The 27,780-nt window shown below is 37.9% G+C and overlaps 2 protein-coding genes across 20 annotated transcripts in view; one reads left to right on the plus strand and one right to left on the minus strand.

Annotated features, from left to right (window-relative positions):
* Positions 1-10,479, plus strand: part of Mkln1 (muskelin 1) — a 302,986-nt gene extending 292,507 nt beyond the window's left edge. For all 19 annotated transcript variants that reach the window (XM_078040552.1, XM_078040549.1, XM_078040543.1 and 16 more), the window contains 2 exons: positions 1,219-1,273; positions 10,122-10,479. In XM_078040552.1, the coding sequence (XP_077896678.1) occupies positions 1,219-1,273; positions 10,122-10,243 (177 nt within the window). In that variant the 3' untranslated portion in view covers positions 10,244-10,479. The remainder of the gene's footprint in view (positions 1-1,218; positions 1,274-10,121) is intronic.
* Positions 10,480-21,876: 11,397 nt separating this feature from the next.
* Podxl (podocalyxin like) overlaps positions 21,877-27,780 on the minus strand; it is a 47,607-nt gene continuing 41,703 nt past the window's right edge. The window contains exons 6-8 of the mRNA XM_078040559.1: positions 27,492-27,553; positions 27,149-27,316; positions 21,877-25,880 (exon numbers count right to left, since the gene is read on the minus strand). Of these exons, the coding sequence (XP_077896685.1) occupies positions 25,686-25,880; positions 27,149-27,316; positions 27,492-27,553 (425 nt within the window). The 3' untranslated portion in view covers positions 21,877-25,685. The remainder of the gene's footprint in view (positions 25,881-27,148; positions 27,317-27,491; positions 27,554-27,780) is intronic.

A 27,780-nucleotide genomic window follows, 5' to 3' on the forward strand; every position in this document is an offset into this window, starting at 1 on the left:
TGACTGAATATATATAAAACTTCCATATATTTTTAACTCTTTCTTTTATCCCCCCCCCTTTTTTTTAACTTGTACTTAGATAGATACATCTGGAATATTTGTACCATTTATGACCTTCAAAAAACTGTTAGGGCTTATAAATATTAATGCAATTAATACCTGAAAATTTAAAGGTTGCAAACGTAGATCCTGAGGAAATTGTGCTATCAATTGCTTGAGCATTGACAAGTGCTAAGTAATTCCGTTGATACTCTACCCATTTGTCTACTCTTAGTCTTTCCTTTAACTTTCCTTTTTTCCAGCATCCTCCTTCAGGATAAATATAGTTTTGTAAAAATTTTTATTAATTTGTTAAATTGTCAGTGTTGCAATGGTTTGTCTTACCCTATTTTGTCATTATTTGGTTGCATTTTCTATCTTAAAGTAACTTTAGCTGGCTAGCCTGCAGATAATGTTTACAATATTATTTCCATTTGAAAAGGGGCTTTGAGGGCTGGGGTGGTGGCTCAGTGGTACAGGGCTTGCCTAACACATGTGAAGCACAGAGTTCGATCCTCAGCACCACATAAAAAATAAATAAATAAAATAAAGATATTGTGCCCATCTACAACTAAAAAATAAAAAAGAATACAATTGAAACCCACTTTAAAAAAAAAAAGAAAGAAAAGGGGCTTTGAGTTTTAATAATATAATTATACATGATTATGGGATCCTAGTCTACTTTTTTGGGGACCTGCATGTTTCTCACAGTTTGATTTACACAGCAGAGATATCAGGTGTTTTATAGGGATATGGTTTTGTTGTTGTTGTTGTTGTTTTGTTTTGTTTTGTTTGGAGATAAGAGTGCATTACACTAAAAATTCAGTGACTACATCTAGGGTCTATTCATCTGTGACAAAGTCCCAAGTGAGTTATTTTATTTATGAGTTATTTTATTTTATGGCAGTAGACCTGCTGTTCCTTAGTAAATATATACTTTAATAATTTTTTTAAGAAAAATAATTTCAGTACTTGGTCTCATGTTTAGGAAAACAATAATATCAGTCCAGTAGAAAAGTCAGCATATTGTTTAAATGTGATGTGCTTGCCAATATTTGTTGAATAGACTTGGGCAACACATGTGCAAAAATACACAGATACTAATAAATAGTCAAAGTTATAGAAAGTATTATTCTTAAATGTGCTAGCCATCTGATTTTCTTCTGTTTTACTTTGCAGTTTCAGCTCCTAGCTTCAGCTCTATTCAAATCTGGTTCTGATTTTACAGCTCTAGGTAAGTACATCAAGTAAGTAAGTCTAGTCAGGTGCCCTAACATTTAAGGTTGGACTTTGGTTTCTTTAAAATGAAAAAGTTCTAGAGATATTCATCCAAATAAGTGGAACAAGTTTCAAGATAGGGTGTAAAATTTCTTATAACCTGCTTTTGCTTTTAAGGTTACTTTCCAAGTATCCTTGCCAGTTTGTAGATCAGTCTGTAATTCCTGTTATGCCACTACTGACTGGTGATACAATAGATGGCAGTAAAAGCATGGTCAAAATAAATTAGTTTAATACTGCTTGGAATGTCCACTCTATGTTGTACTTGCTATGAGATAGCACTTATTGGTTGAATGGTTTTTCCTTTTAGTTTGTTGTTTGTGGAATTGTATGGTGTCAAAAGAATGGTAATTGGGTAAGGCAATGAAATAAATGTTATGAGAATAGAGAAAGTGAATAACCTCTTCCTTTAAAATTATAATTTTTGTTTGTTGCTATTTTAATTGTTCCAAGAAAAGTTCCAGTTAAAACTTAAGTTTTCTCAAATAGACTGTAGTAAATTGAGGAATTTGTAGAAATTCCAGAACCAAGAGCTTTAATCTGGTAAATTTTTAAGAATTATTTTTGTTAGGCTAACTCATTATTGGTCTCTTCAGTTTTTCACCATCACATAGTAGTTGTTTGAAATGAGAATATCCACCTCTCTACTTGTCATTATAAAATGGTTATACAGTGAATTGTATTAATTCTATTGATACTAATATTGTTGTTATTTGCCTTAGAGTTGGGCAGTAGTGTTGGAATTTTCTTGTACATATAACATAAATACTACTTTTTATATGTGGAATAAAATAACACTTGAGGATATCAGTTTTTGATTTCTTCATTATTTGCCTTTTCTCTCTCAAAGGTTAATTATTCCTCACAGTTTTTAATACAAATGTAATTCTGGTGCTTTACACTGGAATGGAAAAGAATATTCCTTGGGGTCTTGTTCTTTTCCATAACAAGTAATTGGGGCTTCTTTACTGATCAAGGCAACTCCAGTCCTAAGTTCTAACTCCAGAATATGTAGGATTCCACAATACTAAACTAGCAGATTGCTGTGAAATGTAACTTCAGTAGGATCTCCTAGAATTTAGATAATAGCTTAACGCTATCTCATACATTCAAAAGCTTTTTTTAAAATTATTTTTTAGTTGTAGTTGGACACAACAACTATTTATTTTTATGTGGTGCTGAGGATCGAACCCAGGGCCTGGCATGTGCTAGGCGAGCATTCTACCATTGAGCCACAATCCCAGCCCCTCAAAAGTTTTTTGAAAAGGTCTTCAGACTATTAGAAATCACAACCCTGTGAGGATGGAGAATCTCTGGCCTTTCTGAATTTCATTATTTGAAATAGAAATCTAGTGATACATGATTTGGAAACTTGGCACATAGATACCCAATTTGAATGAATGTATGCCTTATTATATATGCATACCACAGCCCAGGGCCATTATTTTTATTTATTGGTGAGCCGTACTAAATTGTCTCTGGCTAATTTTTAGCTTTTGGAACAAGAATTTCTTGACAGTTATTTGAATTATGTTTGATAGTGTCAGCAAATATTCTACCTTCAGCTCTACTCCTTTCTACCCTCTCTTCCCTTTTCCCTGCCAGCTAATATATTTTGTCAGGAACAATTTGTTTTACTTGGATGTTCAACAAACCTCAGATACACAGAGAAAATACAAACACAACAGAGAAAAATACAAAAAGGGAAAATTCCTGTGAGACTTTGTTTCCTATCTTGTCTGAAGGGAGGCAGTAGTTTAGTGGTGAGGAACTTGGATTATAGCACAGTGGTTACCAGTTAGAGTTAAGGTTCAGATATGAGCTCTGCCTTGGCTGATTTTAGAAGTGACTTTGGGTCTGGAGCTCGCTATAGAGGCCTTACCTGGACTGTGAAGTCTTGGGTTCCATCCTACCCCACCCCATTGCCCCACACACGCACACTCTAAGGTGACCTTGATTTTTCTTTTTTCTCTTTTTTTTTCTTTTTTAGAATTTTTTATTATTCATTTTTTAGTTTTCGGTGGACACAACATCTTTATTTTATTTTTATGTGGTGCTGAGGATCGAACCTAGCGCCCCGTGTATGCCAGGCGAGGGCCCTACCGCTTGAGCCACATCCCCAGCCCCAACCTTGATTTTTCTAATCATCACTTCTTTATCTATAAGATAGAGATAATGAGAGTTCTTACCTGATTTGTTCAGAGAATTAAATGAAATAATTATGGAAATAATCATAGTAAAATACCAAATTCAGGTTGTAAATTTTAATAATGATAAATTTGATATGTTAATTATAAAAGGTTCTTTTTATAAGGTTTCATGCCTATTTAGAGTTTGTGAGTTTTGCTCTGATTCATTTTCTGTCAGACTATTTTAGATAATCAAATGGAAAGTAATTTATAAACAACTGGTGTTATCTTATTTTTAGAAAAATGACTGATTTTAGAGACAGATAACCTCCAGGGATCTTTATTTTAAAGCTTTTGGTGACTGTAAGCACATTTGAGATTGAACAGAATTATTATGCTAACTTGAAGAGCTGTTTCTTCTAGAAAGTATTGGAGCAATTGAGCTTTTTTCAGCAAGATATCTGACAAGTAGGAAAAATATGGTGTTTATAGCACAAGTTGCCATTTTCACTCTTCATTCCTCTAGAAGTTTACAGTCCAAATATGACATACATATAAGAATCCAGACAAAGGCTTAAAACATTTTATGCCTCAAATACAAACTTTGGGGCACTCTATTGATATTTATGAATTAGAAGCTTTAAGAATTTCACATTTGGGGCTGAGGTTGTGCCTTAGTGGTAGAGCACTTGCCTAGCATATGTAGGGCACTGGGTTTGATTCCCAGCACCATAAATAAATAAATGCCCATCAACAACTAAAAAATTTTTTTAAAATTCACATTTGCTTTGTACTTTTTAAAAAAATATATTTATTTCTTAGTTATAGGTGGACACAATATCTGTATTTTATATTTATGTGGTAATGAGGATCAAACCCAGTGCCTCACACATGTTAGGCGAGCACTGTACCTCTGAGCCACAACCCCAGCCCCTGCTTTGTACTTTTAATCTTTATATTTTTGCTGTCTATCAATCTTATATTTCAGCAGATACTTTCTTCAGCCTCCTATCTGTAACCCACATGTGAACAGGGGCTTTTATATAAATTATAAGTTTACTATTAGAATAGAAAACATAGGTGAAAGGACATACTCATATGCCAGTGGAAGAATTAAAATTCTCACATTCTCTTCTTTACCATAAATAGGAAAGGCCAGCCAGTCTGTGTAGGGTGTTAAAAATATATTCCTAATTGATCATCTTCCTTTTAGAACAGTCATTGTCTTCAGTTATAGTACAGCCATAGAGTGATAACTAGTTAATATTTATTGAGCATTTACTATGGGACCAGGTGTTATCCCAGCCATTTAGCATATCATAACTCATTTATTCCCCCACAGTAACTCTATGAAGTAAGTATATTATTCCCTTGAGTGTACAAAATGTTGAACACAAGCTGAAGTTACTTGCTTAGAAATAGTGCTAGTGAGCAGCAAAGCCAGGAATCAAACCCTATCATTAGTCCTTCAGAGTTCATTCTCTGAATCATAGACTATTACTGTCTCTTATAGAGCTTTCCCAGTTCCCATTGTTCCTGTTTCCATTTTATGGTGAAAATAAAGTGAGAGAAAAATAGTGATTAGGAGAAGAGTTATATTACTAAAGTGCGTTACTACCTTTCCAATGTGTTTAAAAAAGAAAACAAAACATTGACTATAGATAAAGTTTAAGATTTTCCATAAAGAATTTCCTCAGGCTCTGTCCCCTACCTTTAGGTATAATCACTGTATCTCCTGCCATGTCTGGTAGATCTTTCCATACACACATCTGTATAAAGATACTATTGTAGATAAAGTTGATTCTCATTATTTAAAGTAATTATGTTTATGAAGTCATAGGGAACATTGACTTAGTGAATGTGAAACATTGCTCCTATGGGAAATTCAGAGTTAGGTTTCTATGAGCCTTTCTGGTCAAAATAGTCTTTTAACTGCCTAATACCTAACTTTGACTTATATGTGTTTTTGTTTAAAGTTTTCATATTATATATATATATATATATATATATATATATTGTTGATTCGTTAAAATTGAACTCATGGTCAGCAGCACTACAATTTGTACCTGAATGAAGCTTATCTAACACATGTATTTTCTTCACCAGGCCTTCTTACACTTAGAAACAATAGACATCACTTCAGCACTGTACTTGGGGGGGACATTTTAAACAACAAAGTCACCAACAAAATCATACATATTTGAAAAATGTGTCACCACATAGAGTGTGAAAGGACGTTTGAGTTTAGTATGAGACTTGAAACTTGAATATCACATACTTCACCTTAGTTAGGGATGTGTATGTGGTGACTCAGATATTTTGTTGCTCTATACACGTCTACGAATGTCCACAAAAGTGTGCAACAAGTCTTGACTTGAGAGTTACAAGCAGATATTAGTGACTACATGAATTTGCATATATAGACTCTAAATCATCAAGATTGACTATTTCCACACATATAAATTTGTATTTGTGCTAGTTTTTGTTAATAACAAGGCATTTTGCAACATAATTTTTTTATAAAACTTAATGATGTGGATCTTCATATTCTTGTGAAGCGATACATATTCCATAATAGGGACTTGCCATAATTTACTTATTTCATCTAATGATTGTATAAATCTCAATTTCCTCATTTTTAAATAGTAAATAAAAATTAAAGAATACTTTTTAGGGTTAAATGAGAATGCATAGCACATTGCCCTGCAATTGAAGGCCTCAATAAATATGAGTTAATAAAAATAAATAGATGGGCTTTGGAATCAGGCAGACAGGGATTCACATTCTGTCTCTTTCCTTACCGGCTGTGAGACCTTATTAAATTACCGAATCTCTTTGTCTTATCTGAAAGTGGAGTTTATATGTACTTTATTATTTTTGTGACAGTTTAATATAGTCACACATGAAGTATCTAACATATAGAGTAACTTAATGTTTCCCTCTCATATCATTTGATATCACGAAAATAGTATTAACTTCACTAGACTTTGTTACAGAATTAAGGTCTTTTATTAAAAATACAGAATACCATGTATTTTTACAAATTCACAACAAAATAAAGAAGAGAAAAACCCTAAAGTTGAATACATACAAAAACGAACCTCTTTATGAAATTAGTAACATGATTTCACAGTAGGGGAAAAAACTATTTTAGTATGGTATTTAGGCTACATACTGTGTTGGAAGTGGTACAAGCATAGTAATTCTAGAACTCTAAGTTAAGTAAATGAGTAAATATTATAGTGTTGCTGGGAGTCAGACTTTTCCTGGTCAAAGAAAGGAAATATGGGATGAGATTAAAAAGAAGAAGAATACCTGTGGAGTTTTAAAAAATGAAATTAGCAATAAAAGTATGAATTCATGATTTTGTTTAAGTATGTAAATATATAAACCTAGAAGTGATGATACCATGGCAACTAGCATAACTGATCTTGGATTTCTAAATATCATTTGCTACTGAAAGAAATTAGGGCTTCTTGGAGAAAACCTGACTCCAGAGCTGTACACAGGTGAGCTCTGGTGTCTTGGTGAATCAGAAAGTAAGGAAGTGCCTCAAATTAATGAGTGTATTTCAAGAAGGCACAAAAGCCAGCCTTTAAGAACTCTCATTGGCCAAATCTGAGTGTCAAAATGATTGATGACTGTAATAACAGTGAATAAGAAAAGAATCTAAGAGTACATTTTACTAATCTAAACAAAAATAAATAAAATGGAAGGAGTAGAAGAAAAAGCACTTTATACCAGAGTGTCAGGTAACAATTGTAGAAGGAATTGTAGAATTCAAAAATTACCATCAAGAATCATTATTGAGGGCCAGGGATGTGTCTCAGATCTTGCTTAGCTTGTGTGAAGCCCTGGATTCAATTCCAGCATCTCCATGGGGTGGTGGGGAGGCTGGCAGGGGGATAATCAGTGATTACTAAATTATTGAAGGGAACAAGATATAGATATTTTTACAGTATCCAGCTATCTCCCCATCAAGAGTTTATTAATTTACCATTAAGTGATTATGGCAGTGAAAAATGATGGTAAGTAATTGAGTTATGCAAAAGAACAAAGGGTGATTTCAAAATTTTAAATCAGTGAAATAGGTAAAAACATACATATGATTGAAAATATCCAGTCAGTTCAATAAAGGCTACACAAGCAAAGTAATTTAGCCATCAATCACATAGTGATAATCTGTTTATGGGAGAATAAATACTAAAGTTATCTGGAATAACAAAGACATAAAAAATAATTAAGTTAATAAAAATATCCCTTTCAAGAAAAAAGAGTTTATTAATTTAAAGGTAGAAAAGAACAACTTTAAACTGGAGAAATTTTGGTTCAACCACATGAAGAACAGTTAATATCATTGAGCCAGGTATAGTGGGGCATGCCTATAATCTTAGTGACTTGGAAGGCTGAAAAGAGAGATCAAAAGTTTGGGTTCAACCTGGGCAACTTAGTAAGACCCTGTCTCAAAATAAAAAATAAAAAGAGCTGGGCTGTAATTCCAGTGGTTCAGGAGGCTGAGGAAAGAGGATTGCGAATTCCAAGTCAGCCTTAACAACTTAGAGAGGCTGTAAACAACTCAGTGAGACCCTGTCTCTAAATAAAATATAAAAAAAGATCCCCAGTACCAAAAAAAAAAAAAAAAAAAAAAAACCCAAACAACAACAAAACGGTGGGGATGTAGCTGGATGTAGCTCAGTGGTATAGCACCCCTGGATTTAATACTCTGTATGCCCAAAAAAGTTGACATAGTGAATAATTGGGACAAACCTCTTGCCTTCTGAGCTGACATACTAAGGACATACAGTCTCACTTCTATAATATTCTGGCCATACGGCATAAACTGTATCTCGTCATATTGGACAACCCAGATTTAATACATTCTACTCAAGTTCTCAGAAAAAAATCTATCATAAAAAAACAAAGCACTGAGAAGCTATTTTGGATTAAAGAGACTTGAAAACTGCAGTGAGTTAATCTTGGCTTAGATTTCAGATTAGTGGGGGGAAATGACTATAAAAATGGTTATTTGGATATCAATGTTAAATTTCCTTAATTTAATATATAATGGATATGAAGTAGGCATACTTGTTCCTAGCTGAAATGAGCTCAAGAAAATAAAGATGTATAACATTTATTACCAAGTAGTTCCACAGAAAGATTGAGTGGGGTATATATATATATACAGTAAGAACATATTTGGCAAAAACAACTGTGATTTAAGTGAAGGATATATATGAGTGTTCACTGTACTCTTCTTGAAACTTTCCTGTTAGTTTGAAATTTTTCAAATAAAAAATCGAAAATAAAGCAATTTGGAAAATTCAGAAGAGCATAACATAGGGGAAAAAAGATGATAATCTTACCAGGTATAAGCTATGCTAATATTTTGGAGTATTTCCTTCTATACATTCCTATGATATCCTAGTAGGCATTGTTACAGCTTAAGTTCAGCTCAGAAAAGGAAACATTTTCCCTTCAAACTTAAAAAAAATAATAATTTTTAATTTTTTTAAATAAAAAGAAATGTACCATTCTTAAGGCATTGTTTATTTCCTTCCAGGAAATTGGTATCCTTGACAAAGTTATGTTCTATTCCTGTTCTTGACAAGACTAAAACAGATCAAACCTAAAATTATTCTAAGTTAAATGGAAATTAGTCTGATTTGAAACAGTCTCCATGGAACCATCATAGCATATATAACTCTATATGGCTCTAGTTTTGTTTCTGATGACACTCAACAAGGCTCACATGTTTCAGCCATTTTAAGAATGAAAAGATTGTTTATTTTATTATTTAAATACCTCTTTGGTGTGTAAGAAATCTGAAGCAGCTGAGATCAGTATACCATCTGACTAAAAGGAGGAGGCATCCAACTGGATATTGCATTAGTTGATGTGAATTTGAAAATTAAATGTCTACTAGAGGTTAAGAGTGGGGGAGATCCTTTAGATTAACCATTTTTACCTTTTAAGATTATTGTTCACTTTCTAAATTTATGTGGAAAAAGCCTTCATCATTCTTGTAATATGTGCTTAGTGTAGAGCCTGGTATGTAGTACCACAACGTATGGCATGTGCTGTATGCTAGGTACCATTCTGACTGTTACACATATATTCTTGACAAGATTAAAAATCAAAATCCCTCAGTTGTCTACATTTTTACTCAATTCTCTGATAGTTCTCCCAGCTCTCAACATCTTAGTGATTTTAGACCACTTTCTAAAGATCCCTTTCATTGTGATTTTATCGTAAAAAATTTAATGTATCAAAAGCATTAAAAAGTCAGAAAAGAAGAGTGGAATTTCCTCAGTGGACCAGCAGAGGAAAAATCTTGCAAGGAAGAGAAATCAATATTATTTAATTACCAAAGTGCCAGTCTTTATGCTAGGTGCTTTTCATGGGAATTGCATTTAATCTGCCTAATAATCTCATGAAGTGATCAGGATTATCACAGATTCACACCTGAGGAAACAGAAGTGCTAAAAGCCAGAGAGAGGCTGGTACTGCCACACCACTGCCAGGTAGCAGAACTAAGACCACATTTAGTAGTGTCTCTGTGATTTTAAAGCCTGATTTGATTTTGCATTTTCCAGTATACTTTGCTGCTGGTCTCAGCTAACTTTTCCATTAGAGTTTTAAACACAGTGGATGAATTTGTTATCTCTTCTTCACCAGGCTTTTCGGATGTGGATCACACCTATGCTCAAAGAACTCAGCTCTTTGACACCTTAGTAAATTTCTTTCCTGACAGCATGACTCCTCCTAAAGGCAACCTGGTAGACCTCATCACACTGTAACTGAAGAGTCCCCAAGCACAGAAACAGAAAACGAGAGTCTGCTTTCAGCGTTTTGGAGTGCAACTCTGTTGACTGAGGTGAAGCTGCAGTGATTAAGGACTGTGCTGGAGTTTGAAAGGGATCTTTACCATCAAAAGTTTTAACCCTCTTCCTTCATACTTGACCTCAACCCTATTCTCCTCATCTTATTTCTAAATTAGGCTAATAAAGTGAAATTGGTATACTTTCCATTTAAATATACATATTTTTCTTTAACTTTTAAGAATTAATGAATATTTAAAAAAATAGGCAGTTTACCCTTTTCAGATTTTTCTTTTTTTTTTTTTTAATTGGGAGATCAGCATTACTAACAGATTGAGTACTACAAGAATTTTGGGTTTTGTTGTTGGATTATTTGGTCTTTATTTCTTCTTTCTCTTCTTTCACTTTACCTCACATAGTGCAACTGCGTGTAAGTGGTGTCACTAGTTGACCTTAACAGGTATATAGTTCTGTAGAACAGTTGATGTACGTTAAGGTGACATGTGAATATGTTGACTTGTCTAGTATTACATTAAACAGTAGACAGGATAGAGAGCTCCAGTTTGCACTTCTTGCCATAGAAACTCAAGATTGACCCAGGTATCCTATCAGAGATTGGTATATAATGTTTCTATAATGATATATTTTATAGTAGATATTATAGTAGCATTTGGCTTTAAGTCACAGAAACCTGAAACAGAAGATTATAATTGAAAAATGTTAAGAGCCATTCTAAAAATGACCACCAAGAGAGATCCAGTGAGTAATTAATATGTTTATTCTATCTTTTTAGCAATTTTAAAAGAAAATGGCTCTTTTCTCTGATAGAGCTATGCAGAACCAGGGCTCTCTTTTCTCCTTTGTGCTGTCTGTATGTAGTAGTTCCCTTTGGGGGTGCAGGCTTCCAGAGCTGCACTTGCATTTTTTTTCCATGCATCTCCCTGCATCTACTTCTAAACACTGGTATTTTGAAGAGTAATAATTTTTGCTTATTCATTAGTATACAGCTAATAAGCATTTTATTAAGCACATGGATCAGGCTTTTTTAAGTGGAGAAAAGGAAAATAATGGTACAAATTAAACAGAAACAAAATCATAATAGGTGAGGTGTTCCATAGTTCCACTTTTGTGAAGGAATGGGTATATATCTTCCCATAAGAAGTTGTGGAATGTAATATGAGAAACCTACATATAGCTAGGGCTCACATTTGCTCAAAAAGTGTGCCTCATGCAACTGATACCATGCTGAAAGCAGACTCAATATAATGTTCATCTCAGCTGTTAAAAGAGTGGAAGACTTTGTAGAATTACCTCCCTGAGTAGAAAGATGAGGTCTCACTAGAAAAGGAAGAAATTGACCTGCACTTTCAAACAGTATCATGTATAGGAATGAGATTTTGAGATATCTTTTCACTCTCTTTATTACTTGGTTTTCCTTATTTTGGGGATGAGCAGAAGTATATTTTTGCTAGTTTTATCCTTGAATCATGGACTTTATGATTTTCAAGTGTCCCAAAAAATAATAGTGATTTATTAAACATTTAGGTCTGTACCTTTATCTTGTGAAAAGTATACTGTGTAATTCAGCAAATGCCAAATTATGTAGATACACAATAATTCATTGACTGTACAATCAAGTAAATTTATTCTAGTTAGACTTGTACAGTTTCATAAAGTAATTCCAAGTGACAGTCTGAACATAAAATATTAATATCACTAATATTATAGCACATTGAATTTGATTTTGTGGAAATAGATGCAAATTAGAAGATTAACAGAAAAGAACTTGGACTTGATAAGACTGCCAAAATTTAAAATCTCTAGTTTGGTTAGCATGAATTCTGGCACTTTAAAACATTTACCAAATGAAATTTTGCTGCCCTCCACCATTTGTTTTAACAGTGCCTTTTTTATCATTTTTTTTTTTTCATCAATTCCTCAGTCTCCATATTATTTGGAGAAAGTTTAGTTCTTAATTGCAGTGATTTTTGTCTTTTTTTTTCCTAATTACATTTCTCTAGTTTTTTTTTAATATATACCTATTTTAATTTCATGTTTTCTTATATTTAGGTGAAAATCCCTCCCCCTTTTTTGTTGTTGTTACATGTTTAAATGTTGTTGAATCATAGTGAAATATTTTGTGTTGCCTAAGTGAGATAGACTTACTGAGGAGAGAACTAACTAGATAAGTTAGGATCTGTCCCTTGGAAATTTAATGGAGCACTGCCAGGATTGACTGCAGAGAACATAGGGCTTTGAATATCCACGTTCAAGATCGATACATCATTCACCCCATTGCATATCAGAACCCTCGTTTGGAACATGTTCAGTGAGGACCGACGTACATTTCTCAAAATTCCAACATTATATTATATTTAGCTGGCCAAATATGTATGCTCTATTACTTAAAAATTCTTTCACTCTAGCTTAGTACCAAATTCAAACACCTGGCTGATGCTTTAGACACATTAATTGGTAGGGTACAATTTGCTTAATTTTATCCTCATTCCCAATTCTCTTTTCCCCAGTGGAATATATTATATTCAACCAAAAATAAACTAGATCTCTAATATCATTTTTAGTGCTTGTATTTTGTGAGAAATGATTTGATTTGCAAGTCACTTCTCAAATGCATTTTGTTTTGTGAAATAACAGAGACCTCACATGGACAGCTTGATTAATTCGGAGCACATCACTCTCATTCAAGCAAAGGAATTCATAATTGGGTGCCTACCTCTGTGCTGCAGTTGACAATGTTAACCTTTATCAAAGGTATCTTTTTAGTTGTGACTGTCCATGTCTAATAAGTAAAATCTGAAAGAAAACATTAAAAAGTGAAGTCACTGGTTTGTCAGAAAATCTTGTCGGATGTAGGGCTCAGTAATTCTGTAAGCTTGAAAAGCTGCATTTGTGAGTGAAATATGTATATCGTTTATAAGTGGCTGGCAATTTGTTATTCCAGTAGATCTCTTCACATCTGCCTTAAGAGTGTTGTCATACTCTTCAGTCTCAGTTACTTTGAGGAAGCCAGTCTGGGCAACTTAGGGAGATCCTGTGTCCAAACAAAAACAAAAAACAAAAAACGTATTGGGGATATAACTTAGTAGTAAAATGCTTCCTGGAATCAGTAATGCCAAAAAAAGAAAGTGCTGTGTAGATATACACATTAACAGAGTTTTGTTTAATAAAACAAGATTTTAAAATCTAACTAACAAATGAAAACCAGTTTGAGACTTTTGATCATTTTGTGAGAGATTAAGAATGATGCTTAATAGGTCAAAAAGCACAAGTATTTTCCTAATTTTGTTTCCTGAGTTTTAATTTCGTGGTAATTACACAAAGATGTTAATCTGTAATTATTCTTAACACTACGTGAAATTCTTTGGTATTGGTGAGTCATTTGATTTTTCCCTGAGTGAAAGTTGTGTGAAATCCTTGGCTGAATGGTGCATAACAGTTGAGGATTATGGTTTGAAGTGATTTCTCTGGGAGGAGATCATTACAATGTGTACTGTAAGTCATACAGCTATAAAATATGTACTCTCTAATGCTTCTTAATAATCCTTGTTGATCCACAGTCTCATCCCCTTTGCCAAAATTTCTGGCTAAATTTCCACCAAGTTGAAATTAGGAGGTGGTCTAGGATGTGAGGTTCCCCCAAAAAAGTCTATAGTGGGAGGAGTATCATGGAGGTCGGCATATATCAATACTGTTAGATTATCTTTGGGCTCTTTAATAATACAAAGATTTTTGTTTTCCATATTAGAGAAATAACATTATTATTTTGTGGGTTTGACTGTGGCTTATATCTCTGTATGATTTGTCTTAATGCTGATTGGCTATCCAAACCTTGTGGTCTAGCAATATATCATTTAAGGGTCATAGTTTCCAAGTTGGTTGAAGTAACATGGAGCCAGTTAGCTCAGCTGAATGACATTGCCAAAGTCACAAAGTGGGGGACTTATTATTACAGTCTGTTGATTTCTTCACCAAATGCTCTTTTTGTTTTTCTCAGACCTATTTCAGAGTTTTTATTTATTCCTGATTTTTTTAACCTTCAATTTTTCCTACTCACCAAATACTGTGAATTGTGTTTCCATTTATTTTTTCTAAGCTAATTTAACTTTTATTAACTTTTGTAGCCCTGGACTTCCTTGATATCCATGCATTGCTTAGGACAATTGTAGTGCTTGGAAAAAACAGGTCAACATCATTTTGAGGCAGATATGTTCTGTTATCCTTGCTTATGACAAGAGAGTAGTGAAATTTTAAAATGTATATTATTAAAGAAATAACATTTTGATATTGCTATAAACATGTACGTGTCATTTTCATTGGGGAATAGTAATGGTGGCTTTGCAGGGCAGCTCTTATGGAGGAGCTATTGGTAGAGTTTAAATTTTATAAGAGAACACGTGGAATTTGGCATGCCATCAGAATTTTCACTTGCCTAGTTTCTTTTTATTTTATTTCTGTCCTTTTTATCTCCGTTCCCATTTCACTTAAGTAGTTTTGATTTTCTGTTGAAGTTGGAATTTGGGTTAAGAACTGGCATTTGACTCCTGATATAGTTGAATATTAGAAATAGCTTTAACTGCCATGAAAATGATGGATATTCTCTTTTTTTCCCCCCCAAATAAAAATAACATGGCCACATAACATTTCTTCCCCTCAAGAATGTGAATTTAGATCCAGTTCCAAATGACAAATTTCCTTCTCATACAGCCAGTGATGAAATCATCTTATAGTAACTTGTATAGACCTTAACCTAAGGAGTCATTAGAGGATAGAGTAAATGAGAGAAGACCCTTCAGCATCTTGAATTGTATCCCAGGTCACTACTTAACACACACAAAAAAAAAACAGGATGATTCTGGTTGATCTTCTAATTAAAGTCATCATTTAGAAATTCTATTAATACAATCATGTCCCCCTAACACTGTTAAACTTGCTTAAAACTAGAATTTTATGTGGATGTTATCTGAGAACTAGAGTGTCAAGGAAACATGGTGGTGAAAGAGGAGAGTGTTTGGTAGGGAAGGTAACCAGTTGTAAGAAATCACAATTATGAGATCATGTGTGTTCCTTTTCATCTCCTGTTGAAACAGCATGAAGTGTGTGTGATGCCCTATTTTGACTAAAACATTTTGACTTTGAAGTATTGAACTTCAGAAACAGTTGAAGAGGTGAGGCTATATTAGAAAAGATAGTAGTAACTTCATGAGTTTGAAGTTTTGAATTTAAATAAAGCAGAAAACTCTTCGTTTTTAACTGTGAATAATTTTCATAATGTAGTACTATGGAAAAGAATCAAAAGTAATCAAAGCTTATGTGTCTAGAATATTCAGTTATTGTTACTAGTCTTTGGAAAATAACATGTCTTTGTTAGTTACTGTTCACCTCTTCTCAAGTAGTTGTTGGAGATCTTAAGATAAAACAGAAACCCCAGTGTAAACAATTTCTTGATAGGTATCCAGAGGAAAAACTAGCAGTAAAATATTTTAACATGCAGTTGTTGAGCTCCCAAAGGACTTGCTTCTTCATCTAGTTTAAGCACTTGCTGAAACATGGTTCTGGACCATCTGGGATGCTGGCATTCCCAGCAGTGAATTCAGAATTCTGAGCAGTGAATTGTGACTGCCACACAAATACCAGCTTGAGGAGATACCCTTCTTCACTTTCAGTCATGAAAGCCAGATTAATTGGCAGAAGGAGAAATATACAGATATATAGAACAGTTCTGTGTGTGTGATTAAGAAGTTGCTCAAGTAGCCAATTTTGAGCTTTATTTCTTTCCTTTATTAGCATATCTCAAGAAAATCTTTCTTACAGTTAGCAAGTGTCATTAGGTTGGTATTCATTTCGTAGGCTTTTAAAATAGGAAGAAAATTGTTATCTCATGTATAACTTACAACCCATACAGTATTGACATGACATTAGTTTCATGCTTTAAAAATGAATTCATCATATATATAATCCTAGGGGTCTCAGTTCTGCTTTGCCAAGAAATACATGAGTCCTGGATATTACAGGTATTTGATAATTTTGGTTTTTTTCTTTAGGTCTTCTCCACATTTGTAAAGTGATTGATTAGGTAGCTAGAATAAGCCCCAACTCCCTTGCAACTGGCATAATTTTACAAATTCAGTTGAATCAAAAGAGTGGATCTTAAACTATAAGCATATATTTGCGAATGACTCTTTAACATGTCGCATTGTAATTGCCGTATTTACCTTTGATTATTTGTTTGTGGTGCATGGGATCAACCCAGGATTTCTATCAGATTTCAATCAGAGGATTTCTAGTTTCCCTTCTGACCATTGAGGACATAGATGGGTGGCTTTATATTTTTGAATTGCATCCTTATGAGATCCCACGGTACTTTTACCTTTGTAAAATCTTTGCTGTTTTACATACACATTAGCTATGCTCATAAAAGCACTAACTGCAAAGTTGTAAGGCATAGGAAAGTAATTGTCAGCCCAACCCCCAATTTGATAAGATATCAAGGTCTAAAATATGAGATTAAATATGAGGAGAAGTCTTCTATAGGGGAAGACTTTTTTTTTTAAGTCATGTACTTAATTTTCAGATTTTTTTTCCTTTCCCAGAAAAAATGATTTGTGAGTAACCAGTTATAAGTGATTTTCTTCCTTAATTATAAAGCTCCTATTTAGAAAAATAAAAGTGGATTACCTTTCTTACCCATTACATTTAGCCTGAACAAGAGATACTTTTGATTGTATTATTCTTTAAGCTAGCCTACTTTTGTGACTTGTGTGAAATGTCTTTTGAAATTAGATTAGGAAGTATGAATTATCTTTTTTATTGTTTTTTTAGTTATAGATGGAAGCAATACTTTATTTTATTTATTTATTTTTATGTGGTGCTGTGTGTTTCTTTTTAAAGATTCCTTCCCTTACCATCACTTCAAAATCTATGTAAAGTGGAGTCTTCAACCTCAAAATAATATGACAGAAAACCTCTTTGTCTTAGTCTTGGGAACATACAGTATTCCATCTTTCCAAATGACATATTTATAAACAGCTTGGTAAAGATGTTAGAAATTTTTTTAAAGTCAGCTCATTTATGAACTAGAAGTACTTAGTGGCCAGAAACTAAGATCCCTTCAGACAGAAAGAGATCTTCAAACCCAAAGTTGGACTGGAAATTAGATTGAGAAGATGAAGCTCCACCATCACCAGGGGAATCTCATCCTTCAGGGAAACATGCTATGATAGCAAGCAGCTCATTTGACAGTTGGACTGTGTTAAATGCCATTTATGTCATTTTAAAAACATGAATTGATTTTGTGATTATAAAAATATGCTTATCATAGAAAACTGCTATTTGTAAAGAAGGAAACCCCTTGTTAATTGGTGAGGCCTCTCCACTTTCTTTTCTGACTTTTTTCATTATGAAAAATGGCAACGTCCTGAAAAAATTAAAAAAAAAAAAAAAGTTAACAGAGTTTTCTACCACCTGCATGTAGGAAGGCCCAGACAGCAAGATATATCCCACCTTTACTTACCTTCCTTAAGCATTATCTTCTGGACAGTCTGAAAATAATGATGTTGATAAGTATCTTTAAGCCTGAAAAGTTCAGGTCATTGGAAATTTCACCCCAAGACTCATTTGAATTTTTATGCTCTTTAGATATATGGAATCTGTTCAGATTATGAGGAGCCTTGTGTTTGTGATACACTTCATTACATGGCCAAAATTCAACACACACTCAAAAAGGTAGAGTTACTTTTTTGCAGAGCAAAACAAAATAGACAAAATGAACATATTTCTCTAAACATCAGCTAAGATTAACAAGTTTTTCACCTCCATAATATTTCAGATGAGATTGTATGAGAAAACACCTTGTTGGGTTCTCCTCTTTCCTTTAACCCTCTCTTATGGGGTTAGACTGTATCCTCAAGTACCTGAATCAGATGGAAGGCTGGCAAGAGCTATTTGGAGAATTTAAAGAGTGCTTTTTTGGGTATCAGATCTCTTCTAACATCAATTGTTTAAACATTGTTGGGTTATATTATATTCTGTGGTCTTCCCTATCCGTTTTGTGATCCTTTCTGGTTTGCCTTTTATCCAATTCATGTGGATATTTTGGGATTTTTTTTTTTTAAGTACAGGTAATTTTCTAATCCCAGGTTTGGTACATATGTTACCACTATGTGAGTAAATATGAGTGATCTGCTGAACAACTGCAATTGTAGAATTATGTTGTATGTAATGTACATATGGAGAAAGAATGTATTTTGTTCATTTTCTTAATAAAAAGTTATATATGGACACCACAAGATGTCTTATGTTTGCCAAAATTACTTTGAAGTCAACTTTTAAAAGGTGCTTTATTCAGTTTTCCAGAAATGGAAAATGATACAGTGTAGAAGGGCCTTTGGATGTTTGTCCTTAGAGACTGCTCAAACAAAAAAATATTGGCTGAGCTCACAGAGTTTCTGGGAGATGTTTCCATTTAAAAAACAAACAAACTCTGATGAAGTCGGACACCATAGTGCACACCTGAAATCTCAGCAACTTGGGAGGCTAAGACAGAAGGATCGCAAGTTCAAATCCAGCCTCAGCAATTTAGCAAGGCTCTAAGCAACTTAGACCCAATCTCAAAATAAAATTTAAAAAAAAATTGTATTAGTTACACATGACCATACAATGATCTTGACAATTCATACTCAAAATAAAATTTTAAAAAGGCTCAGGATGTGACTCAGTAATTAAGCACCTCTGGGTTCAATCCCTGGCACCAAAAAAACTGGTGGAGCAGAGTGTGGTATATACCCCTGATTTTGGTGACAAGAGCTGGTGAGATAGCTCATGGTGAAGCACACCAGCAGCAATAAAGTAAAGGATCTAGCAAATTATTTGTTTGTTTGTTTGTCTATTTATTTGGTTTTTTTTGTTTGTTTTTTGTTTTGTTTTGTTTTGTTTTGTTTTGTTTTGTTTTGGTACTGGGGATTGAACTCAGGGACACTCAACCACTGAGCCATATCCCCAGTCCTAATTTTAGAGAAAGGCTGTCACTGAGTTGCTTAGCGCCTTGCTTTTGTTGAGACTGGCTTTGGCAGTCCTCCTGTCTCAGCCTGCCCTACGGCTGGGATTACAGGCATGTGCCACACCTGTCTTCATTTCTTCTTCTTGTTTTAACCACAAACATTTTTCTGTGTATGTCTGTTTTGTGAATTTGGACTTGTTTCCCAAGTCTTAAGGGATCATGCTTATACCAATTAGGAACTAAGAGAAAAAACTGGACTGAAACAGAAAATTGTAGAAAAAAATAGTAAAGAGAGAGAACCTGCAAGTGTTGCTGAATTTGAAAAAATTAACTCAGAAATATGCCAAATAAAGGCCCTAGGTTGTCTGGGTTGAGTTGTGTGAGCTCTCCGTATGGCCTCAGAATAACAGAGAGGTCTCAGCCTTTGACATCTCCTGTCTGGCTCTGTGGTCCTACATTTTGGAGTTGTCAGCTATTCACTCCATGGGGATTATGTTTTCTCAACTTACAAATCAAGCCATATCTTACTGCATAGCTTTCATTTCTAGGGTGTGCTTTAAGTGTGGCTCAGAAGTCACATTTCTTTGTGTTCTAAAAACAGGAAAACATGAGCTGCTGTGATAAGGTAAGGAATTGACCTTTCCTTGGTTAATTCTCCAAAGAATTAACACAAAGGGGTCAAACTGTAGGACACCACCCCTGACATCTGTCACTATCTTCTAGTGGGAAAACAGCAGTGAGCAAAGACTTGGTGCTGAACACCATTGAGGTGTCAGCTGTACCAGTCCGGTGAGCATGCAGTTGCTGTTTTGGGCCCTATATGCCCATACTTAACTCCCGCCTTCCTTTGCCTGTTGCATGTCTGAGGCAGAAAAGGAAGAGTGGAGCTTTTTGTCACAGGGAAGAGGACAGCAGAGCAGGGTGCTTTGAGTTAAGCTGATGTAAGCTTTTCTGATGTCTGCAGTGGACCTTCCTGCTAGGTTTCTCACCCAGGAAAAGCAAGGGGAGTAAGATAAATGGCCTTGCCAGAAATATTTTCCTTACACGGGGGAGAGAACGAGGTAAAAAATGGCTTGGCTAGGGAAGTTTGATGATCGGCAAAACTCAAAATGGGAGCTGAGGACACTTGGCTGTATTTGTAGCACTACCCTCTGAACTTGGCCAATAGGATGGGCAGTCAAGGAGCCAGGAATCCTGTTTACCTCCACATCCACCACCAACCTCCAGGTAGCCTTAGAAGTCTCAACTTGGTTAAGTAAATATTGGCAGCAGATGGTCTTTGCTAGGGTTCCATTGATTTTTGCTTATCCATAAATTGCCAAGGTCTTTGAAAAATACTCTGTATTTATCACAAGTATTCTCACTTAGAGTAGCCAGACCTATTCTTCATCTATTTTTCTCCAGCAGTGGGGGCTGGGAGGGTATGCAAGACATAAGTGAGTGGTTTGGGAGGGAACTTACAGAACAGGGAGTTTGTAAATGGCAAAAGAGGCATACCGTTGAAATGCCAACTGAGAGCACCTCTTAGTAGGCAGGGAGCAGGGTCAGTGCCCTATTCAGGAAGAATGGAGTCTTAGAAGAATTTGTGGCCTTTGATAAACTCTGAGTCACTCAGATCAGTGTGCCCGTGATCAGGGCCAGGGACCTGCAGGAAGTCCTGGCATTTGGACTCCTTCCAGTATCCTTGGCACATTCGTGAAGTTAACCTCAAAATACCCAGGCCCAACTCTGACCCACCCCTTCAGGGTGGCGTGACCTTATAGAATTACCAAATGAAAGGAAAATCCTGTTAACAGATACTACATTCTAGAAACAAACTGTTGGAAGTCAAGCGTGAATGCTGTTAAGAATATAGGCCTGAAGAGAGAAAAGATGTAGTCTAGGCCTAAGACTAACATTTAAATGGCTGTGTAAATCTCTGCACTTCATTTCCTTAAGTGGTGCCAGCTCCCTAGACACTACGTTAAAATGTTCTGTAAACTGAATGGTGGAGGCAAACGGACCAAATCTATCTGCCATGTTCTATAAACTGGGAATGATGAAGCCCTGAGCTAACGTGCAGCTGTAGCACTACCACCCTTGGAGATGAAAAGAATCAGAATCATCTGAGGCCTTCCCTGAACCTCCTCCTTCACTGTGTACCTGCAGATCAGACAGAAGTCTCTCCTGACAAGTAAGCAGATCCTCTAAGGGGCAGAAATAGGACCCGAACAGAGTTGGTTGTTTTTTATACTTATATTTGTGTTCTTCTCTTGGCCAGTTTTTCATACCTGATCAGGGCTCAGCAACCCACATGGGATCTTCCCTGGTGGTTATTCAGCTGAACCCAAAGCATAAGCATCAGGGAGGGAGAGAAACAACAGTAATTGAGAGAAAATGACATCCTCTTAGGATCCACAGGGTGGCCTGAGGTTGAGTGGAGAACTCGCCACCTCTAGGATGCCCTCCTTCCTTCCTACTTCATCCCACTCCCCTCCTGCACCACATAGATCAGTGTCACTGGTCAGTGTCACTAAGAGCAGGGGAGTTTTTTTCTATGATGGGACAGCTCAGTTAAAGAATTTAAGTCAAGCAAAATACCAGAGCTTGAACCAGCTTACAGAAAAGCATTTTAATTGACAGTGTACAATTTCTCAAAATATATTTTTGTAAGAAAATGCAATAATTAACTATAGTCTTTACAAACAAGTTTCTCAGTAAATTCCAGTGTACTTCAGACCCCTGTCCACTAAGACACATGCTCCCCCAGTCTCCTGGGCAAATTATTTTTAACATTCACTAATAAAAACAAAACCCCATGAAATAGTAATCCCCTGCTTTCCCTGGGTGTTGGGAATCAGCGCAACATTGACAAAAAGTAGTCTCTGGTTTTCTCTTGCGCTGCCTTCCCTGACTTGTTCCCTTTGATCCTCATCTACTAGTAGGTTTCCTAAGGGAGAGCTCACATAACACGGTTTCTTGGCAGAAAGAATTGTTCATTTACATCTTAGACCTATATGATGTAGTGACATAAAATAGGAACATCACTAGACTGTTAAAACTGCTGTCACTCTGCATCTCTGGCCTTGTTAGGGAAGTTTGGGGGAAGAAATGGTGTCGTGTCTATGTCAACCTGCCTGCAAGTGGCAGTCCTTAGTCCCCTGATTTCTTTGGAGGCACACAGCATGGGACCATCAATGGATCCAGGCTTTAATCCTGTTTCTGTCACTTTACCTATGTGGACTTCAGGTTTATCTGTGGAAAAAGACTGGAAGAGATCTCTACATCTCTGTCCCTGTGACCAGAGTATCACTCTTCATCTAGTGTACCTGACCCTAGCCCTTACTGGGATGGGACTGACACTTGGTGGGAGAAGAGATCATATTTTAAAATGAAAATGCCCAATCTGCAAGACAAATATTTTGTCCCCAGCCTGTCTTATTGAATCTTTTTGTTGTTGTTAAAAAAGAAATCAAAAACTTGCCATTTCTAGTAAGATAGACATTTACATTCTTGTTCAGAGAAAAAAGCCTCGCCATCTCCCTTAGCTAATGGATTTATTTTCAAAGTGTATTTACTTAAAAGCAGTGCAGGGTAGATTAATATGGCTGTTGTATTTACACTGTCAAAAATATGTATATCTATATATCAGTTTGAACTTATTCTTCAAAGTTTCTCCAGTATGTCGTCAAAAAAAAAAAAAAAGGTAAAGCTCAAAAATGGTTTAAATAAATCTTCTGATAGTTTTTCTTACCAAGCAGTGGGCGTGCCTGGTGTCTGCTAGATTAAACGCGGACTCCGCCTTCCAGTGCAGATTTGTCTGTACGTGCTACTCTCCCACTCACAATGCAGCATGCTGCCCACTGAGTTTCATCCAATCAAAATCTTCAGATCTATGGTTTTTGTAACTTGGGGAATTATCAGATTCACGGTTTTTGCAGCATGGGGAAACAGTGGTTTGCCACTGAAATGGAGTTCTTAAATTCTCTTTGGTACAACTGGTTCAGAGTCTTGCTAAGCCTCTGGTGTTGTCATTATCTCTTCTTGGTCCCAGAATCTGAATTATCAGACAGCACTCGGACTCAGGCATGTGGGAAGATGAGTTTTACACTTGCTGGTGGCATGGCCTGTTGATATAGAGGTCCTAGCAGCAAGAGCGAGCCAACGCCAGGTGTCAGATCCAAAGTGCCACTAAAAGCACAATTTGGATGCACAAAAAGAAGGAACCTCTCAGTCAGCCCAATGCTTCCCCAGGTTCTCCCTGGATAAAGCTGTGTTTACTGCCCCTGACCAGGCATGGTTTCTGCTCTCTAGTCTTCACAGTCGTCATCTCTAAGAGGCCCTGGGGCTGCATCCTTTGATCATTTGCAGAAGCAATATTTGCTGTCTGTCAAAAGCCCTTGCCAGTGAATGTGACCCAGAATCAGCAAAAGAGCAATAATCCACTCTAGCCTCTCACAGGCCATGACAGAAACCCACTGGACAGACAGAACCCTGGGAAGAAAGGAAGCAAACAGACCTCTCTCCATTGTCCCAACATTCCCTCTCTTTCTCCTCAAATTGGCACTGTTCCCCATCCTGCCCACCTCCAAATACTAGTGACAGAAGAGCAGAGCAGATGCATTTGGATACTGATAACCTAGCATCTCTCGAGCTCTTGGAACACTTCCTGGGTACAATCCATGATCACCTGGACTTCCCTGTTCCCTAGGATATTTAATGACTACAGGCCTCAGAGCAGGATGCAGGGAGCTAGGAAAGGATAGACCTTTCCCCTTTGTTCCCCATCTATTCTGTTTAAAATAAACTGTTCCAATGCAGATAGCTGGTTCCAGGGAATTTATGCCCAGGAACATACAGGCCATGGCCAGAGTTCAAAAACTCCATGCAGGAGTTCCCCTCTCAGAAAACCAGATGAAGCCTCAGTACGCCCCATCCTCAGATGCCTTCTACAAGACAGCAACTGCTGAGCCTAGAAAACCCTGTGCTGTGGAACAGACATAGCTTTGTGTTTCCCTGAGATGCCACCAGAAACAGAACTGGAGTAGCCCCACCAGCAACACAGGGGAGAGGAAACAGCAAGGCCTAGCTCCATGCCAGAAGAGTGGGAATTCAGGCACCTTAGAGTGCACTCATGTCCTGGCTTTTCTCTCTCTCTCTCTGGAGAATCAGAATCCATGAGGTGAGCTAACTAAGAGTCTCCAGTAGCTAAAGCTTTGGCCTTTGACAGTGGAGTGCTGAATTTAAAAAAAATACAAAACTCTCAGCAACTTGAAAAGTCCCTGAGTATCCTGTGAAACAAGTATCACCTGTCTGCCAGCAGTTTGATGAATTGATTGTCTGTTCAGGCACACCTCTGCTGATCAGGGTGGGGGTGGGAGGCCTGCACAGATCTGTCTTACCACTATTGCTCTTTCTGGCTGGGCCTTGCGGTATTCATCCATTGGCTGAGCAGTGACCAAAAAGAAACATCTTACTTTCTGTGGCTACTGCAGATTTTAATCCCTGGTGGGAGTAGAAGGCCAAAGGAGATCTTGGAGAGTGTCCATTTTCAAGGGGTGCTTGGGTAATGGGCCAGTGTCATTTCTGAGCCCTGAATCAGCTGCCATGAGGAGGCAACCCTGGGACCAAGAGCTCCTCTCTTCACCTGCCCACTGTTCCCTTGAGCGGGCCTCAAGCACACTGGGAGGCCTCTGCATCATTAAATGGATGCAAAGAAATCAGAATCCAGGAAAAGAGGTTCAAGGTGATAAATGACCTGTGCTGATCCCTGGTGCCCTGGGGCAGAGTGGGACTGAAAACTGAGTGAAAAGGGGTGAGAGGAGAGGAGGGAGAAGAGTATTGGCAGGTGAAGCTGGAGTCAGAGATGGAAACACGGGACCTGTCCTTATAATCAGATCCCACTGAAAAGGGTACAGGCCAGCTCGCCTCCCTAGCCCCCTACTATCGGGAGTGTTCCCCTACCCAGGGCTGCTCTGGAGAGAGGGCACAAGTGAAGAGAAGTGTGCTTGGTACAGATGAGCCCTGGAGTGAAGGGAGGAATCTGTCACCAAGTAACTGTGACCTTGTGCAAGTCGCCTGCCCTCTTCAATCCTCAGTTATCTCACTTGGGAAACGAGGGGTTTGTTCTAGAGTCTGAGATCCTTTCCATGACTCTTCATCCATCTCCCTTCTCATCCTCCAGCAGCGATGAGCTCAGGCACTAGTGGGTTACTTTACAAGAGGGATCTAGACAACAGGATATGATCAGCTTGAAAAGGAAAAAATTAAGGCCCTGTGGGGATTGGGAGGTAGCAACCCTTGAAGTCCACTCTTCCTCCCCCAGTCTTTCCCTCCTCAAACGGAGGAATTTTCCCCCTCTGTCCAATGGCACTTCAGGTGGTCAGTCTGGAGCCTGTGGCACTGTCGAGGCACCAGCAGACCCGGTTAGAGATGTGTGTCTTCCTCATCTAGGTCATCCTTGGTCAGGTTGTCCAGAGGGACGATCCAGCTGTCCCCCAGCTCCCCATTAAGGTTCACCACCTTCTTCTCCTGCATCTCGGAGGAGGTCTCCATCACTTCCAAGGTTGGGTTGTCATGGTAACCATTCTCCACTGTCTGTAGCTCCTCTGTGAGTCGTTGCTAGCGTGGGGAAGATGACCCAGGGAGAAAGAGTAATTTTGGAGGGTTATAACCCTTAAGTTTTTCTTTCTTTCTTTTTTAATTTTTCCTTTGCAATATTGGAGATCAAACCCAAGACTTCAAGCGTGCTAAGCAAATACTCTATCACTGAGTTACTCCCCATTCCTTTTTATTTTATTTTGAGACAAGGTCTCAGTTGGTTGCCAAGGCCGAGCTCAAACTTGCAATCCTGCCTCAGCCTCCCCCGTAGATGGGATCACAGGTGGCACACGGTGCCTGGCTTAACATAGTGTTAACATGTGCTACCTCTTTCAACTCAGGGAACCCAATTTGACTAAAGCAAGCACTCTGCTCACATGTAGGTGCTGGCTGTCCAGGAAGCCACCCTGGCTACAGGCCTGCCTCACACCCTAAAATTCCCCAATGGTTTCACCTTCATCCCGTGGGCAAGTCTGAATCGCTGATGTCAGCGAACATGGACTTTGTTCTCCAGGACCTTCTAAGTATTTTCGTCTCTCCTCCATTACTTTCCCTCAAAACCTCTCCAAGCACCCACATTACCCCATAGTCGTGGATTGAGCAGTAAGTACTATGAGAAAATGACCTCCCTTCAGGCCAGGTGACCAAGGACCTCTCTCCAAGCCTGGACAAGACAGTTAGGGCAGTCACCATGGGCATCCCTGCTGCAGCAATGGGACAATCCCGTACCCGCTCTCTCTCAGATTTGGCTGACTGTATGTTAGAATCACCTGGGCAGCTCCGAACACACACTGACCCAGAGATTGGGTTTGAGGTGGAGCATGAGGAAGCTAGGCATGAAAATTTTCCCAAAGCTCCTTCAAGGGGCAATCGGGGTGGGGGGCGGGGGGGACCACAAATCTGGGTGGAACTGAAAGATAAAGAGTTTAGCAGATGAGAGAAGTTTGGTGAGACAGCACACACAGGGCCATTTATTTCAACCCCCAGAACAGCTCTGCAAGATGGAAACTGTCTCTACTGTGTGGGAACAGCTGAAGCTCCAAGAGGTTGTATGATGGACTCAAGGTCACACCAAGAACAGGGCTTCAACCTAATCTTTTTCTTCAAAAGTCCTGCTCTTGCCTCAGGCCATGGTGCCTCCTCAGCAGCTGGCGGCTGCCTAGGCGGTGCTCTGCCTGCCTGAAGGGTCCAAGGCCACTCACTGTCCCCTGCTGGACTCCAGGAGTGATAAGCCGAGAGCTCGTCTGGTGACGGGACTGCTTCCCTAGTCAGAGGAGGGATGTGCTCACCTGATCCTTCCTCTGGGAGAGTCGCTGGTGGCAGCAGCCATAGAGGGCCGCAACGAGGAGCAGGAAGGATGCCATGCAGACGATGGTGATGATGAGCGGCATGCTGAAGCGGTCTTCAGCCTCCTCCGGCGGTCCTTCATCCCCCAGCTGCATGTGGCTGACTCCCACCTGGCCAGGTAGGAGACATCATGTGGCAGAGAACAGTCTCCGCTCCCCGCTCCCCCAACCCCCCGGGATGGAGAGCTCTTCCATCTGCTGCAGAAGCTTGCACGGGCAACAGCCCTGCCATACTGAGGGGTCACTGGACTTGAGAGAGAGGCTGCATACGGAGCAGCCCACCTACCTCTCTTAGGTCATCCCACTTGTCCTTCAGCAGGGCGTACACATTCTCAGGAAGGAGATTTGCTGTAGGAGAGAGGAGAGGTGCTGCCCCAGAGCCATGTGGTGGCAAGGGAGAGGAAGCCCAAGACAAGGGTGTTCTGCATGGCCTAGCCTCTTGGGTGGCCCTGAGAGGATGCGTGGCTTGACAGTTCCTAGTGGCACCACCCTGACCCACACTCCAAGCAGCCCCTGGACCGTCACCTCCCATTCTGTTCCCACCCACACAGGCCTCGGCCCTCTTGCCTTCAACT

The sequence above is a fragment of the Ictidomys tridecemlineatus genome, chromosome 2 (genome assembly GCF_052094955.1).
Source record: "Ictidomys tridecemlineatus isolate mIctTri1 chromosome 2, mIctTri1.hap1, whole genome shotgun sequence".
Lineage (NCBI taxonomy): Eukaryota > Metazoa > Chordata > Mammalia > Rodentia > Sciuridae > Ictidomys > Ictidomys tridecemlineatus.